We start from the raw sequence: 18,775 nt of genomic DNA on the forward strand, positions 1-18,775 counted from the left end.
GAGACAAGCATCACTAAAGCTACTCCCAATAAGTTGCACAATTTTGCAGAACTGGAGCTTCGCCCCCATGAGATATGCTCCATCATACAACAGAAAACTGACCACCTGTTTCACTGGGGTCAGGTCCCTGCAGCAGTACAACAGATAGTAACCCAGACCTAAAGAACCAGTCCACATGGCTCCTATACACTGCTGATTACAAACTACCTTGTCTTTTGATGATGAGGAAGTAAGACAAATTAAAACACCTCCCAAGAATACAGCAAGAGAGACCAAGACTCTCCAAGTGCAAGGGTTTAGACAGAATTCCCATGCAGCAGGAGGAAACAAAAGTGTTAACATTTTTCTAAGACATTAGATGCACTTACTTTACAGAGAAGGTGCCTGACTTCTGAAGTAATATTTACTGATAATATGGAAGTGTTAAAAATAAGCTTGTCAAGAGAGCCTCAACAAGCCCCCTAGCAGTTTCCTCTCTAGATCTGAGACAGTGAGACAGACTTATGGGAAGACGAATTGAGGTAAAAAGTATGACATGCTTAGTAGTAAGTTGCTCTTACTGTGTCAAGTAATAAATTATTCAGCCATTCTTCAGTTTCTCTATTCAAAGGATAGATATAGTGGAGGGAAACAGGAGCCTGTGTGAAGTTACTTCCATGACTAAGTCTGTCTAGATGTAGAGAATAAAGTCAAAGCAAACATGAGAAGAAAAACAGAAATCATTATCAAAGATTAGATATAACCCAACCACACAGGAAACAGCTTGATTTGAAACCAGACAGATTTGCAAGATTTTACCATCTGGAAGCCAAATACCATTATCAAAAAGAAATATTAACAGTCTGAAAGTGCTAGTTGAAAGAAAAGCAGGAGCTGGCATTTAAGCAGTGATGACTGTTCTACCTGCATGGGAGTTATAGCCTCCCTCGTGCTCGATGCATTCATCTGCTATAACGACAGGCACGCAGGACTTCTCTCTCCAGCTCCAACGCAGTGTCTCTCTGCTGTGGCTTCAGTCTCGTGCACCCACATGAACTAACAGGCTCTCATGACCTCCTGGCAGAAGCTTGGCCAAAGGACCAAAGCCAAGTGCCCGTCTCGGAAAGAGTTGCTAATACTTTGAAAAGGCTTTGAGTCCACCAACACAGGGATGGATCTTTCCTTCCACTGGACCACAGTAACCTCTCTTTCCCCTAGCAGCAGGTAAAAGAACGTGTGTGCTACACCTCCAGAACTTCTTGCACACTGATTACCAGTGACCCAGAACAGGGATGACGCGTCAGGAGCTCGAGATATTTCTTACCACTCGGACAAACAAAACGTCCTGCTGTTGCTGTCAACTGAGCCAAACACCTGAAACATTTTTTTAAAGGCTGCAAGTTGTACAGGTCTACAGCAAATCACCTTCAACTTGTTAGCTACCTTTGGTAGACAGCAGTGCCAAGCCTTGCATTTTCATGGTCATTATCATCCCATCATGCTGAAAGCATCTCATCCCTTCAGTAGTTAATAAGTGTTCTTTAGGACCTGTGCTTGAAAACATCCAGTTTTCACTCTCCAATTTTTCTCACATGCAAAAATAGTTAAATTTGTATTTTGTCCCCAAATGCAGCACCCTGCAGATTAAAATCGTAGCACGTCCTTTAGATGTCTACTCTGGAGAAAACAGCCTTTCATACAAGCTCAACACAGCCAAAAATACCCTTACTCTCCACCAACAGCAGCTTCCTCTCCTGCTTTCTTCATTGTGATCATCGTCAATATTGGCAGACCTATAATTCTGCTTCCACTGTCAATCCACCTCCCTGCACCTAAGCCACTTCTGTTTCTCAGTCATGTGACACAGAATACATTTTCATCAAACTGAATTAACAGTGACTACTACTCTACTGGAAAGGAGGGGCAGATCCTGTTTCATATCTCAAGCTCCTTCTAGGCACACACTTTCACTGCTTACCTTTACTTGACAAGCTGACTTAAAAAAAAACAAACCCACAAAACAAAAAAACCCAACAAAACAGATGACAGCAAGATGCTGCTAATTTATCTTAAAGATTTACATTATTGTAAAATATCTCCTCCTCAATCTTTATCATCCTAACACACCTTTCCCAGATACTACTTACATTTTCGCCCCATCTGCATCTCATCAATGTTTTAGATAAAGAGAGGAAAAATACTGAGGGCTGATGCAGTCAGGTTCAGGAGCTTGTCTGCACAGGTCACTGTTCTCCACATTAAATACAGAAACTAGAGCTCCAAAATCCTAATGCGTTATCTGCTGAGTTGCCAGCCTTTAAGTATCAAATATAATACTGTCAACACAAGCACCACCCTCATCTGTTCCTGTTTAAGTATGGATGATGCTCTCGTTAGTGCCATCTGCAAATTAGAGTCCTCATTCAAATGCACAAAAACCTAAAATGGCAAAATCTTTCTATAAGGAATGTTGTGAATTTTGCATTCTTCTTCATATGGATTTTCACCTCCTCACACTCTTAAAAAAATAAGACCAGAGATTATCTCCCAAGCAAATACACACACATGTGAACTACTAGCAAGTGACAAACTAGAAAAGCATTTCTTCATGTTACATACTTTGTAACATACACTCAAGAGCACACAAAGAAGAGCAGCACAAACTCTCATTAAATAAAGCCATTAACAGACAAAATGAATACTGGTTAAAAAAAAAAGGTCAGACATTTTCAAACATGCTATTACAGAATTTTTAATATTACTATCTTAGCTAGATTTCTCTCTTTACCACAAGTACAGCTTATTATTATTATTTAAGCATCTATGCTGTTTTCTTAGAAAGTTTGAAATATGTTTCAACAGCGTATTTGTAAGCTAGAAAATATTAAAAACCCTCTCTGAGGAGACTTCAGATTTTTTTATAAATTTTAAATGATCGCTATTTCTATATTAATCCATTTTGTCAAACAAAGTGGTATCCTGATGTAAGTCGGAGTTAACAAGATTTACAAGAATCCAATTTACCAGGGATAATTTGTGTAACAACATAAACAGCTTACATCAGCAAGCAGAGTTCTGCCCTACAGCTTTTGAAAATGCAGTCTTGGACTCGGTATTTTTCAAGTTCATTTTTTAACTGTAATAAAAGAGGTTTGCCAATGATTCCTTTTGGTTGCACTTATAGTAGGTTAAAAAAAGTAAAAACCCAAAAATAAGATGAAAAAAGTTTTTTTTTTCCCCATTAATGGTTAATAACATTTTATAAAAACAACCACAGAGTGCAAACACTGAAAATGAGCTAAATTAACATTGTTCAATCTATGTGCCAACGGCTAGAATTGAAAGATGTTTTAGCAGTTCTAACATCTATATGCACTACACTTAGAAAAATATGGTTCTGGTGAGTTGGCAAAGCCAAGCTACCTCACTGGAGCCTAAAAACACACCATTCCACAAACATAAGCACAGCTTTACAGCAAAAGCTAACTCCCCAAACTCATTAAAGTTTCCATCAAAAGGCTACTAAATTATTTAGATCCAATTCCAAGTCTGACAATTCTAAATAACATATTTCAGAAAAGCCACAGCATGATCATTTAGTATGTTCAAGGCATGGAGAAGTAGGAAGGTTGCATTGCCTGTCAGATAAGGTGAAAGAAAACCAACAATGATCTGAACATAAAACATACCAAAAGGCAACATTCACATACAATATGCAGCATTGACAAGGTAGAGACTGGACTAACTTAGCAGATGTTAAGAAAGGACAGTTTAAGACTTTAAAAGTTAGAATTGTAGACTGTATGTGGGGGAAAAAAGAAAGATTTCCTTCAGAAAGTTTTATCTTGCAAATTTTTGCCAAATCTTTATCACTGATTATTTCCCACTCTGATTCAAGAAGCAAAGTAACCCATTTGAGTGAGCTGTTGAGTGACAGTCTAGAAACTGCTTTCTTAAACATATACAATGAAGAGTGAGGAAAATCAGTAAAAGTTTTCAGCATCAACTCAATGTGGAGCTGCTCAAGGCCACTTTCACAAGGAGCTCCTCAGTTATCATGCTGTCTAGTTAAACCAACTTTGTGCCTTTATTAAGTCCTTTCTTGCATGCTGTGGATGCAAAAAGCTAGTTTTCAGGTTTGTTTTGATGTCCCTTGAACCTCAACACATCTCAGTGTTACTAGCTTTTGCAGATGGTACTTGGATTTTGGTATTCATACATTTGATGGCTCAATAAATTTATTTTATAGAATAAATTGTATAAACAGCATTATGATCAGGAATGGCTTTTTCTGACACTCTAGTTAACTAATGACAGGCAAGGCAGGAATAAATTAAATCCTCAGTAATTAAAGTTAGAAGTCCATCTCAGGACCAATGCTATATACAGCTGAGTTGGTCTTCAACACTAAAATTTTCAACTAGCCATGTTAACTACTGAGCATAATAAACAAGCATAATCCCCACCATCAGTTTTTTCTGTCAAACAACCTTGCTGAAGCTTTGTATGGGAGTGAGCCTGACCTCCACACCTTTAAAGTCCAGTCTGTAGCCTAAAAGATAAGGTAGTCTTCAGCCTTGAAATAAAGGACAGCACATCTTCAAAAATCTTAGAAACACTATGTAAAATAAGAAGGTGCAGCTTCTTCCTGCAAATGTTATGCAGAACAATGACAGTATAAGTAGACTTTTGCTGAACAATCCCTAGACAGTGCTGCCCAACCAAGCTGTACTCTACGTTCGTAAAACAGATCTGCACTGGACTCCAAAAACACAACCACCCTTCTCTGGCTGAGACGACATACTAAGTTCCGTCTCACAAGAGCAAGAGGAGCAAGGAAGGAAGAAGTCATGTTTTAAAGTAAGAAACCAAGTACAAGAAAATAGAAGCTTTCTGAAATCCAGAGCTATAGTCAGATAAATTAAAACCCAGTATTTATACACAGGAGCACTTAAAATCACCTAGCACTTGCAATTTCACAACGACACGTTACATGGTTCATATTTGGTTCCAAATAGGAAGCCAACGGCCCAAACAGATGTTAAATGTTTACCTCCACTCCTTCATATTAAGACTCAAGTTCTCATCTACTTTTAATCATATTCCTAATACTTGTAATTAGGACCTTATAACAGAAGCGGAAGACACAAATTAAGCTTGTTCCAGCAGATTTTTCCAAGTGATGGGCACTGAGCATGCCCTTCCCTGGACTGCTGTTGGCTGGCCAAAGAATCTGGCACACGTGGTGGTGTTTCCCCACTAACACCAAAGTGCTGGTTGCTCAAAGACTGCCTCTTCACAGGCTTTGTTCCATTCCAACTCATTTATTTTTAACCACAAGCTCTATACAAAACTGGCTTTGCCACACAGGCTCTTTTAGTCAGGCAGCAGGAAACATAACTTAGGTAATGGTGGCCAAATAGCATCCAGCAACATCCAACTGTCCAGCAGCAAAGACTAAGTACCCATGTCACAGCTCCCATTTATATACATTTAATCAGTTCTCTGTAGACTGTATGATAGATTTTTCTGTTTCAATTCTCTTATCCCGTGCCTAGCACGCTTTTGAATTGTTCATTGACATTACCCACCTCCTAAGGATGCATTAAGGTGTCAGTGACTAAAAGTATCTTCATTTAGTTCACAGTAAATGCCTTTAAATACTACATCTAAACATTTCCTATATTTCTGCATATTCTCATCATACAATACTACAGGTATATTGTAAAGACCTTTGCTAATTAGATTTCAGCTACAACAGCCTCAAGTACTCCATCATTTTAGCTCTGTTCTACTTGATATTTTTCAGGCTTGCACATCTCTTCTTCCCTATGTAATAAGCTTACATTTTCACCAGCACTGTAATTTCCCTGTAGGAATAACTACCACAGAATAACCGCCCAATTTCTAAATGTGAGTCAACCACCTCCATAAAAATCAAACCTACACCTCCCGAGTTGCAGATAGGCTAGAAGGGAGTAATTAAAAGTTACTGAGGCCTAGCCCACATCATACCTTTTCACTACTGAAACGGACTGCAAGCCAAACTCCGTGTTTCATGAAACTACAGCTTCATTTCTAGCAGAGCTCTTAGAAGACTAGGTCAGTGATGACTGATGCTAAAAAAGGCACAGATACATATAACCAGATTAAAAATCACTTATATAAGCCCTGAAATAATCAGAGGAAAAAAATCAGAAAAGACGACAATATCTGCAAGCAAGTACCATGAAGTCTTAGTGCTTTTCAAGATTGTCCTGGTTTTGTCCTTTCCTATGAGTGAAAGCCCTTAAAAAAGCACAACAGTTTGCCTTTATAATTAGTGGGCATAGCAACATTAAAAAGAAGACTTTACTAAAATATTCAAATATACTTATATAACTACAACATTTGTCTAATAAGGGATACAACAGAGTACACAGAGAGAATAACCAACAATTTATTTAAACATAATAAAAATTACAAACAAGTTATATATGTATATTCTACAGAAAATCATTCCAGACTGAGCACAACGCAAGCCAGACAACATCAAGTGCTGCTCCAGTAAGGTAACAGCAGCTTTTAGAAAATGTATCAGAGCTAGCTGTGGGTAGCACTGAAAATCCTACCATAATAATTCTTAAAATACACTAAAAGACTACCAGATTCAACATGGTAACAACTATCTTTGGTTTCAAAGGTTTTTGTCTTTTTATCTGAATGGTACTGAACAGGAAAATAGTTCCAAATTACCAGAGAAACTGCCTATATTACTCTGATGGACTAATATAATTACTTTGACGAAGCAAAATAAGGGAGTTAGGGAGGTTCACTCCAGAAAAAAAAGAATCTCAAAAACACTACTCATGGCAAGAACTAAGGGCAGCACAGACAACTAGCATGCTTCCAAGAGTAAAAGGAGAGAGAGTATTACAAAAAAAGCCTGAAGTTTTCACACCATAACAAACACATCTAATGATATCGTAGGCAATAGGACAACAAAAGCAGTTTCAAATGTAAATAGCACAAGGAAGCAACTATGGCTTGGTTTTTAGTTTTGTTTTTTTAAACAGCCTATCAACATGTCAGGTCAACTGACAAGTTTCACTTTGCATCCAATCAGTTCACATGGATCCACTAAGAGTTTGGTTTCGACAGGTTTAGCAAGCCAGAGGGGACTGTTTGAAAGCTGGCAAAAAGTGCTGAGACTGTTTTCCTCCCCTTTCCTAAAGAGAATGATCTTTCCACAAAAGTAATTGTTAAAAGGTTCCAGGCTTAGGTGGTGTATCAACACTTCTGTGTAAAGACACAACTTAAATATCTGAGACATTAACATGACCATTGGTTACAGGATTACACACAGATATTGATTTACCATCACGTGGACTGTTCTCCAGCATAGCATGCTTTAATAAACTAGTGCACCACAACACATTTTTTTCTCTTTTAGATTAACACATAAGGATACAAAGAATTACATACAATAGTTCAGTATGCTTTCTTCTTTACCTCTTTATTGTGAAAGGCAGTGTTTTTGAACCAACATTTGGACAGAACAGGTAATTAATGTCAGCATTTAAGTTCTTTAAAACCTCTATTAAAAACAGCTTTGTCTTACCATGGCTGTGTGCAGTTCCTGGGCTGAGAGATGGTTGGAGTAACTCTTTGGTTGGAGTAAAATAGGCTTCTTTCCCCTGGCGCTGGCTCATTTTTCCTGGAGTTAAAAGCTGTGATTCATCGCTGTTTGTTACCACTGCTGAAATACAAAATGGATGCTCATTCAATGATGTTACGTGCTTGTGCATAGATTTCTATTAACAACTTCACTGCTATTCATGAAACTGGTATTCAAATGCCATCTTACAAAATTTCCATCCTAGAAAATGAGGATTTCAAACCAGAGATTTGCTTTGGTGGGGATGGCTGAAAAAGAGACAACAAAAATGGTCTAAGACATGAGGCAGAAGATGAAAACAAAAAAATCTAGGAGGAGGTAGGAAAGGTTGCTACTGAATACAGATACAGCACTGAGCTGTTACTTCTGAAATGTTAAGTGGCTTGCTTTGCCACTTTTGTGATAATTCTTGGTTTAACTAGCCACAACACAGCCAACCCTGGAAACAGCTTGCCAGATGAAGCTGTGCCACCACCCCAGAAAAGCTAAGATGAACGTATGCACGTACATCACAAGAAACAAGTCTTTATTAATAAAGATCATGTATAGACTCTGTCAAGGGAAAAGTTTAAAGCAGAAGAGTTACTCTCCTTGAAACTTATCAGTCTGAAAGACTTGTTTGAGGTCTTCTAGTTTTTTTGAGAGTGGAAGAATGGCTGACTAACACCTGTCCTGTGGAAGTAGATATACTGGCAAAAAGAGATAAGAGGGGGAAACAAAAGATGCCTACTAAAGAAGAGCCTGCCTAAAAGATTGGAACTTAGAACATGGCTCATTTTAAGAGTTCCCAATCTTTCCTCAAACAGTTTGATAAGTTCAGCAGAAGATGTAGTCTAAACAAACAAGTTCCATTTTCTGGATGGAATCTGCAAAGTACAGAGGCAGATTTGCTTTATTTCTACTATTATTACAGTAACTTAAACGTTTTTTCAGCAAAACACAAGGCATTATGAAGAATGCAAGGATGCTAGGATACCCACCTGTACTATTTTTCTACATCAGATAAACCATCTAATGCTCTGCTCCAGACAAACTATACCCTATGCAGACTGCTGCTCAGGAAGAACACGTGACGAGATGGACAAGAGAGGCAAAGAGCTCATTTTACCAGTTCAGAGTTTAAGTCTGTCAGTGCCAGAAGGCAAATACTTCGAAGTACTGACTGCCTTGATCTTCTTGTACGACCAGCAAACCAACTTTTTATTTTCCTGCAGCAACGAGTAGGGGAAAGGGGGGGAGCAGGAGAGCTGCTGAAGTCTTGAGACGGGGCTTCACCGCAAAAGGTCCGGTATTTGAACCGAAAAATAAAAGAAGGGCTATTAAACAGCTGCTTCACAGGCTTGCACAAAACGTGTCCCTTCGAGGGGAAATGAGCTATACTCACTCGTTTTTAAAACGTTTAAGGTGCACTGAAGTAGCACCAACTTCCAGTCAATTAGCTGAAAGCTGCTCTCAAAGAGCCACTGGCCATTTCGTTCCATAGGAACGGGATTTCACAGCTCCTCCCGCAGGTGCCCCCGGCTGCGGGCAGCACTCCGGCTCCGCGGGTGGGCACTCCACGGGCGGGCGCCTCACCGCCGCGCTGCCAGCCATGTCCGAGAGCCGCTCTGCAGCAGGAGTTGTGCTAACAACCCTTTCTCAAGTGACCTGTGCAGAAGGCTCGTTTCCAAACTGGCAGCGTGCAGCACCGTTAACTCTTTTTTAAATTTTAAACTTTGGAAATTCCCAAGTTTTCTAAGCTGTCGAGATGTGATCATTTCTCAGATGGTACTTGCCAGTGATCTGGAGCATAAGCAAGCCCTGCACATGAGTTTTACCAATGCATGAACTGAACTCAGTGATGTTAACTCAGTAGCACTCACAGGATTACAAGCTTCAAATTCACTATTAAATTCATGCTCCTTCATTAATCTGCAAGACTGTTTGGGTCCTGCAAAGACTGCTAGCAGTGTCAGAAAGGCTCCTTTCCTACAAAACACAGTTTATGTATCACCTAACATAGAATATCTTGTGGTAAGCACTTTGCACACCTGGGGATTCAAGATGAACTTCTTAGATCAAGTGGGCTTTTGAGAAATTCAATCCATAAAGCTGAAGGATGATTAGCAGGAGAGTTTTAAAATCTCCTTTTTATACAAAGCATTATAAAAATACTAAACAAATGGAAATAAATCAGTTAAGAACATAAATGTCTATCCACACTGTAGCAGCCACTAGGAAGAAGCTGTCCTGAAGTTGTCCCTGTCCTTCAAAATGCCTCATCCTAATGCTCAGATGTTTACTTTGGGTTGAGGGGGAAGACAAGGTAAGGCAGAACATACCTGTGGCTTTGAACAGGGGAGTAACGTTACTAAGAGGCTTTTGTCTTTTTTCTATAAAAGACTGACTAATGACCTGATTTTTATAGGTGCCTGTGTAATCACAGCTGTAAAATCAGCACGGTCTTCAGGCAGTTAATGACCACTGTAAAGATAGGCCTTAAGCATCTTATGGCAGGAGCTCTGGAACTTTAAAAGACAGATATGGAAACCAAGAAATCTATTACAAGGAAAAGGAAAAAGTACTTGGAAAGGACTGACTTAAAAAGGACAGAGGAGGGGGAAAAGTTATGCTAGTACAAATCTTGAGTTTTCAAGATGCCATTAAATCAAACACCTACCACTAAGAAGCAGATCTTTTCAAGGGAGTAGATTTAATTAGTACATATTAATAGATAACTCAGCAATTTGTAGAGTCTCCTTGGCTGCTGTTTATATCTTCTGATGGATTGATTTTATAAACACTATTAAAGTGTATGGTACATACTTAAGTCAGCCATTTACTGACAATGTTTGGTGGTCCTATAGCTAATTTTGAACTCATTTGAAGCATGGAATGATTTTATCCTGGAATTTAATTACATTCACAGAATAAATCCAACAGTGATACTGAAAGGGAGCAATGGTCATTTACTCTACTGACCTTGCTCACTTGTGAAATAAAAGTTAGCACGAACAAATAAATTATGTTCCTAGTCAAACATGTTTTCTTATTTGCCAAAAACACCAAACTGAAACTTACAGTTTTGGACTCATGTGCCCCCATGTACCTGCAGTGTACTTCAAAAGCCACACGGTTTCTGACTAGTCTTCAAAGGACTCACATTTTCTACTGAGGAAAACTAAAATATAAATTTTTTTTTGTTTGTTTTTAAATCATCAGAGGGCTGGAACACCTATCCTACAAAGGAAGGGTTGTTCAGCCTGGAGAAGAGAAGGCTCCAGGGAGACCTTATTGCAGCCTTTGAATATATAAAGAGGACTCATAAGAAAGATGGAGAAATACTTTTTACCAAGGCCTGTAGCGACAGGACAAGGGGCAATGGTTTTAAACTGAAAGAGGGAGGATGGGTTTAGATTGGACACAGGAAAGATATTTTTTACAATGAGGGTGGTGAGACACTGGCACAAGTTGCCTAGAGAAGTTGCGGATGCCTCATCCCTGGAAATATTCAAGGTCAGGCTGGACAGGGCTTTGAGCAACCTGATCTAGTGGAAGGTGACCCTGCCCACGGCAGGGGGGATGGAGTAGGTGAACTTTAAAGGTCCCTTCCAACCCAAACCACCCTATGATTCTAATTCTTCTTAGGTTTCACATGCTATCTCTGCAACTTGAAAGACGGATTTGATAGGCATATGCTCAATGCATCCAACAACACATACAACAGCATTACCAACCATTCTTTCCACTCAAAGGCCTCAAAGCGGTGATTTATTTTTAGACTTTCACTCAGGCTTCAGAGCATTCATCCAAGAGAAAGACAACCTCCATTCATTCCTTCCTTTACCTAAGTGAGTTTAAACCCATGCCACCTATCTCCCTGAAGATGAGCAGAGGATTATTTTAGAAAAGAAACATCAATTAGTAAATATCAAAGCCTCCTCGCAGGTCTTTGGAGGGCACATTTCAATACCAACAGAACTATTAGAGTTGATAATACATACTTTGTTCAAATTTCCTCGTACTGGCCATCAAATTACTAATATATAGTTTGTCACTAAGATTCATGCATCAGAAGAAACACAAATTGGTGTCTTTCCAGCCAATTTATTTCATCAGATAAAGTTATTAAAAAAAAAAAAAAAATCTCTGAAGTGGTCAGTTCTTCTGTTTCTATAATGAGCATACGAAAGTGCCTACATTCTTGAAAATAGCACAAGGACACCAAATGTAGGAAAAGGTTTATTATAATTCAATTCCACATTATTTTTTAATGTCTGTACGAAGTGATATCAGCTAAGACCATTGCTTCTGCACAGATTTCTCACTAAAAAGAAAAAATTTGTGCCTGCACCATTCCCTTCCCCACATACGCAAACTCTTAATCCCAGGCAAAATTACTTGATCATACTAACACCCATGAACCAATAGCACTAATAAGTCTTTGGCTCTGTGCATGCACACCTATATCCATACTGCAGTTTTCCCTATCACCACAACAGATCCAATCCTTGAGTATTACAGTATATACACCCATTCATTTCTGAAGATGTAAATGTATTGAAATTAAGTGAACCATATAGCACTATAAACAGGTAAGATCAAAAATAAGACTGTTTCTGAACCATCATTCCCGTGCTTTTATTATCTATACTACGATAACATTTGAAGGTTTCATTTCAAACTGATAAATGTATCTTCTTCTCTTCCAGATAAGTAATTTTTTTTTTCCTAGCCATGACTGCAAGGGGTGAAGAATAAACTTTTCCCACTTAAAAAAAATTTTTATTGTAAGGAAATTTAGATGAGTAGTATGCCAGGTAAAATACTCTTCCAATGGTAAATTTGCATTATACTTCACCTTCTCAATTACAATACAGAAGAAAACCTAGTGTTTAATGCAGCAGTCTATATGCAAAGATATATGCTAACTATTATGGACAGATGTGCGAATATACTGTAGGCGAAGGGCGTCACTTACTTGATGGTCCATGACAGTCTCTGTTATCACCATGGTGCTGTGTACACATACAATTGAAGAACGAAGAACAGCAAACAAAAAAATCCAGGCCAGGAAGAAGCAAGTGCACAAAAGCAGCAGCAGCAGCAGCGGGAAAGAAGGACAATGAAAACAGTGTTAGTTCATAACTAAAATACAACATGCACCTCAATACCAAAGGCAAGACCTCAAGAGACTTAGCGGTTTGGAAAAGTTGAAGCAACAAAACTGACAAATATGCTTATAGAGGAGCCATTATTAGAAGCCACCATCGTATATGGTTAGTAAACAGCAACTACCCCGACTGCTAATTCTGAGTGGAACCTCTGCATCAGGAATTTAGTGCTCATATGACTTGATGATACACAATATATTTTAAGAAATTTTTAGCTGGAATGTTTTCAGAAGACTAAAGCTCTGAAGAAAGATGAAATAACACAAAATTTGTTTCCAAAACTGCCCCACCTTCAGACAGGTGCTTCAGAAAGACAAAAACTTTTAAGATATCAGTAATGTGGAAGCATCCACTAAAGCCAGATCCGAGCCTAACTGCTTCTGCACACAAACACCAACTTAGAAGCCACAGATTCAGTTCATCTGCAAACACAGGCAACATTTTATATTGCTTAGGATGCAAGACAAGCAGTGTAGTTTTAAATTTAATAGGACATTTTACATCAAAGAATTTCCAAAGAATGGAGTCGGTCCCACTGAATGCAAATATAGCCACTACAGGAGAACAATTACACAGTAATAGTCTGTTCTCCTTTATGACACTTGATCTGGAATCTTTTATAAATCATTGCTACCCAAGGCCACAATCAGGACTAGGATCCCCCTGTGCTCAGCTGTGTAGAGATGTAAGGCAAGTTCCACATATGTCTTAAAGGATTTACTACCTTTGAAACCCACGAGTAACAGAAAAGGAGGAGAAAACAAGCATACTGATCAGCATGAACATTTCCTACTTAAAAATAAAATAAATCCAAACATGCTGTATCTTCTATATCCCAAACAAAAACTTCTGCTCTATAAAGGAGATAAATCCTTGCCCTGCTTTAAAGAGGATCCAATCTTGCCTCTCTGTTATCAGGACTAAACAGCAAGAAACATAAAAAAGAGAAGTATAAACTTTAGCAAGCAGGAGTCTTGTCTTACACCCCTGATCTCAAGACACAGATTTCTCTCCCTCACAGCTGCCTAGAGGTGTTAAATCTACACTGCAACATGCAAATGTTAAGTACTGCAATGAGAATACAGCAATTGCAGTACACATCATTGGAAAGGTAAGGGAACACGTCTTTCACAATTCTGCACTTTCTAGAAAAGGACTTGATTAAAAAAGGGAAGCTGGAATAAATTGTAAGTGCATTTGTTAAACAACCTTCCATGCCTGTCAGAGACTAAATTTAGGTCAAAGAGTGAAACACTGCTAAAAGAACCCATGAACTTACCAGACAGGTTTAGGTACTAGTACATGAAATGCATTCAAGATTTCAACAGTTTTCAAGGCAAAGTTTTTCTTTTTAATGTATAGGTAACATACTGCAGACTCAGAAACAATTTACATTCGGACTGAAACTGTATTACTCTATGATTTTAGATTCAAGAAAATAGTGACTGATAAGAGAGCAAGATAAAGGAGTCTGCAGTAACTGTACGGAGATCAGCAACCAACTGAAGGACTGGGAACACCACTGTTCAGCACTGGTCTGCTTTATTTCACACTACAAGTTGGAAAGCAAGAGAAGAGAACTGGAAAAATAAATTGTTAACAGACATAGAGGATCAGAAGTTTCTGAGACTCAGACAGTATGTTCACTCGCAGTGCCCGCATACTTACGCGCTGAAGAAACAGAGTGAAAAAGCACCGCAGCAGGTCCTGCCTCGCTGCCTGCCCCTCAAGCAGCCTTGACCAAGATTACAACATGACACCACAGAGAAGGGCAACCCGTCACCTGAGACGATGCAGGGGCTTTTTATGTAAATATTTTAGCATCGCATGGTTAATCCTATGAACTGGTACAAACAGCTCCTACGCCAGAGGCTGAAACACAAGCCTGGCTAACTCTGTCCCTGATCTTCTCCAACAGACATTCTGTTTACACACCAAACTGCCTCTGTTGCTGGTCAACCCCGCCCCCCCTTCGTAAGAACTATTTGGGCCTCTGCATTTACCTAAAACCTGCAGAATATACATTTCTAAATATTAATGCAAGATGTTAAGATACTGAAATGTGACTATTTCGGCCAAAAAGGCATCTTCATGTTCTGATAGCCCATCGCACCTCTATTATCTGCAATTCATATCACTGCAGACTGGGGATTCAAACGCCTCAGGAACAAAACATGACAGTTTTACCACTTCAGTGTTTTCTCTGAAAAGAATGCCCTCAGGGCATTCCTGTCCATGACCTGCCACAATTTGTTTTTCTAAATATATAAATTTAAGAGAAACATACACTTATTTCCAGAGACAGAGCCTACCCGTATTTTCACATTTGTTTAAATGATGACTTCGATGACAGATTACAAAACAAGTCCTTTGACAGGGGAGATTCTCAACACTACATGATTGATTTAGCTTCTGCTGAGGCACATTTAGTTAAAAACATTGCTACCAAAACATACTAGCCCTCTACCCAGTAAAGTTTTAGATTAAGACTAAGAAATAAAATCAGCAATATAAACCATCACATGAGGTAGCAGTCATAATTCTGTTTTCATACAAAAGCAGCTCTGTGCTTCAGAAAAGTGCTATTTTTAGACATTATATTTCTCAGAAATAAAACTTATAACAACTGCTACTAAACCTAAAATTGTATCTGCCAACTTGTCCTATAAAACAAAATTCTTTTCCTGTTGAAGATTAGGGTAAAAGCAAAAATGTATGTCATGCTAGCATGTCTGAATGTCACACTACAAAAGGTAAGTTTGTTAAAAATACTTCCTAGATTTAAAATCTAAACTTACAGCTAAATTCTTAATAGAGTTTAAATGCATGTTTTAATGCCAAATTCGAGTTTTCACCCTGCTGAAGACACTTTTCCTGAAAGAAGCCTCCAATATGTGTACATCACTAAGATCAATCACATTACATTTAAACTCAGGACTGCTAACCCAACCTGCAAAGCTGAGCAGTTAAAAGGACTTCCATTCTGTGCTTCAAGGAAAAAAGAATCACAGAATCATTAAGGTTGGAAAGAACCTTCAAGATCATCAAGTCCAACCATTAATCCAGCACCACCATGTTCCCTACACCATGTCCTGAAGCGCCACATCCACACATTTTTTGAACACTTCCAGAGATGGCGACTCCACCACCTCCCTGGGCAGCCTGTTCCAATGCCTGATCACCCTCTCGGTGAAGAAATTTTTCCTAATATCCAATCTAAACCTCCCCTGACGCAACTTGAGGCCATTTCCTCTTGTCCTATCACTACTTAGTCGGAAGAAACTAACTAGTTAGTTGGGAGAAAAAGGTACTTTCATGTCTGCTGATGTATTTAAATAGCAAGGACTGACTGAAAAAGTTGTATCAAAGGCAATATGTTTATTAAATACATGTTTTGATAAAAATTAGAGCCGACTAGAAAGTTTTCTTAAAAAATCATTTAGAAAAAGAATGGTTTACGCCAAACATTCCCATGTAATGTTCCGAGTTCTGGGTTAGTGAGGCTTGTTTAAATTAAATTAAATTATTATCTTATAGAAAAATAGGCAAAAACTGTTCTCAAACAAGAACTCAAACCAAAGTACCTAGTGTTTTGCACTGCTTTCGTGCGGCCAGATTATAAAAATAGTTTGCTGAGCTGTCACAAAATTTGTGTTCAGATATAGTGTATATAAAGCTAATTATTAGACAAGAAAAGCATTTCATGTAAGACTTTTCTCCCTAGACTGATTCTGGAAAGAAAAGCCTACAACGTTAAGTTCTGTGAAGTCCCTCTCTGTTTGTTTTTTGTTTTTTGTTTGTTTGTTTTTGTTTTTGTTTTTTCCCACACACAAGCCAAAAACACTTCAAAACACCTCTAAAAAGGGCTTTTTCAGGTACCTCCTGGAAACCTCCCAAATGACTTAAATTGTGTAGCAAAATGTTGATCAGTGTTCTTCATGCACGTCTAACTCATGTATTTTGTGAACATTAATCAGAAAAATGGAACTTAAAAAAAAAAATCATTGCAGGTAAAAGCCTGGAATACTGAACAATGTCAAACATGATTTCAAAAAATTTAAAATTCTAGGAAGTGTCGGGATTTGTATACACCTAAGGTCTTCAAAATTAATTGGTCCAATCTCTCCTAAAAGATATGCTTTTTTTTTTTTTAATATGTCAGTTTCAATTTTTTACTATAGTGTACACCAGGCCAAGTATATTGGACTCCCAGATAAGCTTTCAGAAATGTTTTTAACAGCTGTAGTGCAACACACAGAACTTTTAACTGCATTTAAGATAGACAATTACCCCACTAAATGATATTTTGGTAAGAAATGCTTAGACTAGCCAATCACAGTATACCATCAGTTAAAAAAAAATTATTCTGAGATGACACTTCAGGTGCCTAAGCACATAGGACAAAAGGCAAATCCATCCTTACACTCACCATTCTTCTGAAGCAGACTTGGTAAAAAATACAAAGCCTCATTTCAAGATACCTTCTTAAAATCATGCTGTTGTGAAGGCACGTCACAAAAAGAAAACCAGCACATTTCAAGATACTTTCAAGTTTTTTTGTAAACTGTTAATTTTTTTTTTAAATTATTTTAGGAAACAAGAAGACAGCAACTGAATTGACAAGATTTTTAAAAAAAATAAAATATCCTATTGCATAGTTGACAGATGATACTCATAGCATGTTACACCTGGGACATAGATGCATTGGCCCTGCAACAAACCAATGAATTTGTTTATTACAGAAAAAGGCTAAAGATTTTCTTAATGCATTGCAAAATAGCTTGTCTTCAAATTAATCAGTTAAGATAAAAACAGTCACAAAACACAAACAGCCCCATGTAGTGGTTGAACCGTCAGAAATAAAGTTGCTTACTAATGAGGTGCTAAACTTGAGCTTCACCTCAGTTACAGAAAAAAATACCCTATTTTGCCTTTGGGAGGCAGTGCTTTATATCAGAAAGCAGCTTTGGAAACAAAAAAGCATTCCCTGCTTCAGCTATTAGAGTGCTTCCATATAACACAGCTTGTGGAAAAACTAAATTCTTAAATAATTTCAACATTATAATGATGATTAAGTGTCATAGTGCCCACTAGCTTTTCCTGTTTTTAAATTGTGCTTAGAAATAAAGGGCTGGTATTTTCACTACTTCAGAAGTTTTATAATCAGCACAGATTATCAACTCTTACACCTGAAATGACTGATAACATATAATTATCACTCCTCCTGCCTCTTCTGCTCCTCATTCCACCAAGAAATACATTATTTTTTTCTTTTGTCCATAGCCACTAATTAGTAAAGTGCCAATGAGTAAGACTGAGAGGAATACCTTTTTCTTTCGGGACTCAGAGACACCAAGGATCAAATACAAGAACCAAATGTTTCTTGACATTCAGCTCTCTTGCCATGAGAATATAGCAAATGATGGGTGGGTGATACTACATGACATTCCAAATGCATTAACCAGAAAAGTATCAATTCAAACCAAACTAGAACAGATTTAAGCTGCTTAATCCTTTCCCTGTAAAAGCATCTTCACATTCATCTGATTACATGAAGCCACATTTAAGTTACTCACTGAATTTCTATCAAGTTCCCCATCAACTGGGACAGTCTCCATGCTGAAAGGGTGTGTTGTCTGTCTCTCCATCAGAGTTCTTCCATCCTGCTACTCAAGATCCTGGAGGAAGAAAGAAAAATATAATAATTCACTTCAAATGGCTGAAAACCACTAAAAAAGCTACACTTTCTCCTCTACATTTTAAGAGGGTAAATAGTCTCCTATTGTAAACTGTGTGTGTTACAGTTCCTGGCAAAACCTGCACGTTACCCATAAAAATCATCTTTTTCAGAATGGAGAGGATAGTTTCAAATACAATGGCCAAAACAAAAGACACTCACAGAGGCAAGCAATTACTTTTAACCACACTTGCATCTAATAAGGAAGACCCATGCTAGAAGAACACAAGAAAAAGAAAAAAAAAGGAG

General features: G+C 38.1%; 1 protein-coding gene across 1 annotated transcript in view; it reads right to left on the reverse strand.

The window, feature by feature from the left end:
• The window catches only part of OSBPL8 (oxysterol binding protein like 8), a gene marked incomplete at its 3' end in the record, with an annotated part of 49,267 nt that extends 41,582 nt beyond the window's left edge, over nt 1-7,685 (reverse strand). Inside the window, exon 1 of the mRNA XM_082013939.1 lies at nt 7,580-7,685. Coding sequence (XP_081870065.1) covers nt 7,580-7,670 — 91 coding nt within the window. The 5' untranslated portion in view covers nt 7,671-7,685. The remainder of the gene's footprint in view (nt 1-7,579) is intronic.
• Nucleotides 7,686-18,775: the final 11,090 nt, after the last annotated feature.

The sequence above is a fragment of the Phaethon aethereus genome, assembly GCF_964289735.1.
Source record: "Phaethon aethereus genome assembly, chromosome: 1".
Classification (NCBI taxonomy): domain Eukaryota; kingdom Metazoa; phylum Chordata; class Aves; order Phaethontiformes; family Phaethontidae; genus Phaethon; species Phaethon aethereus.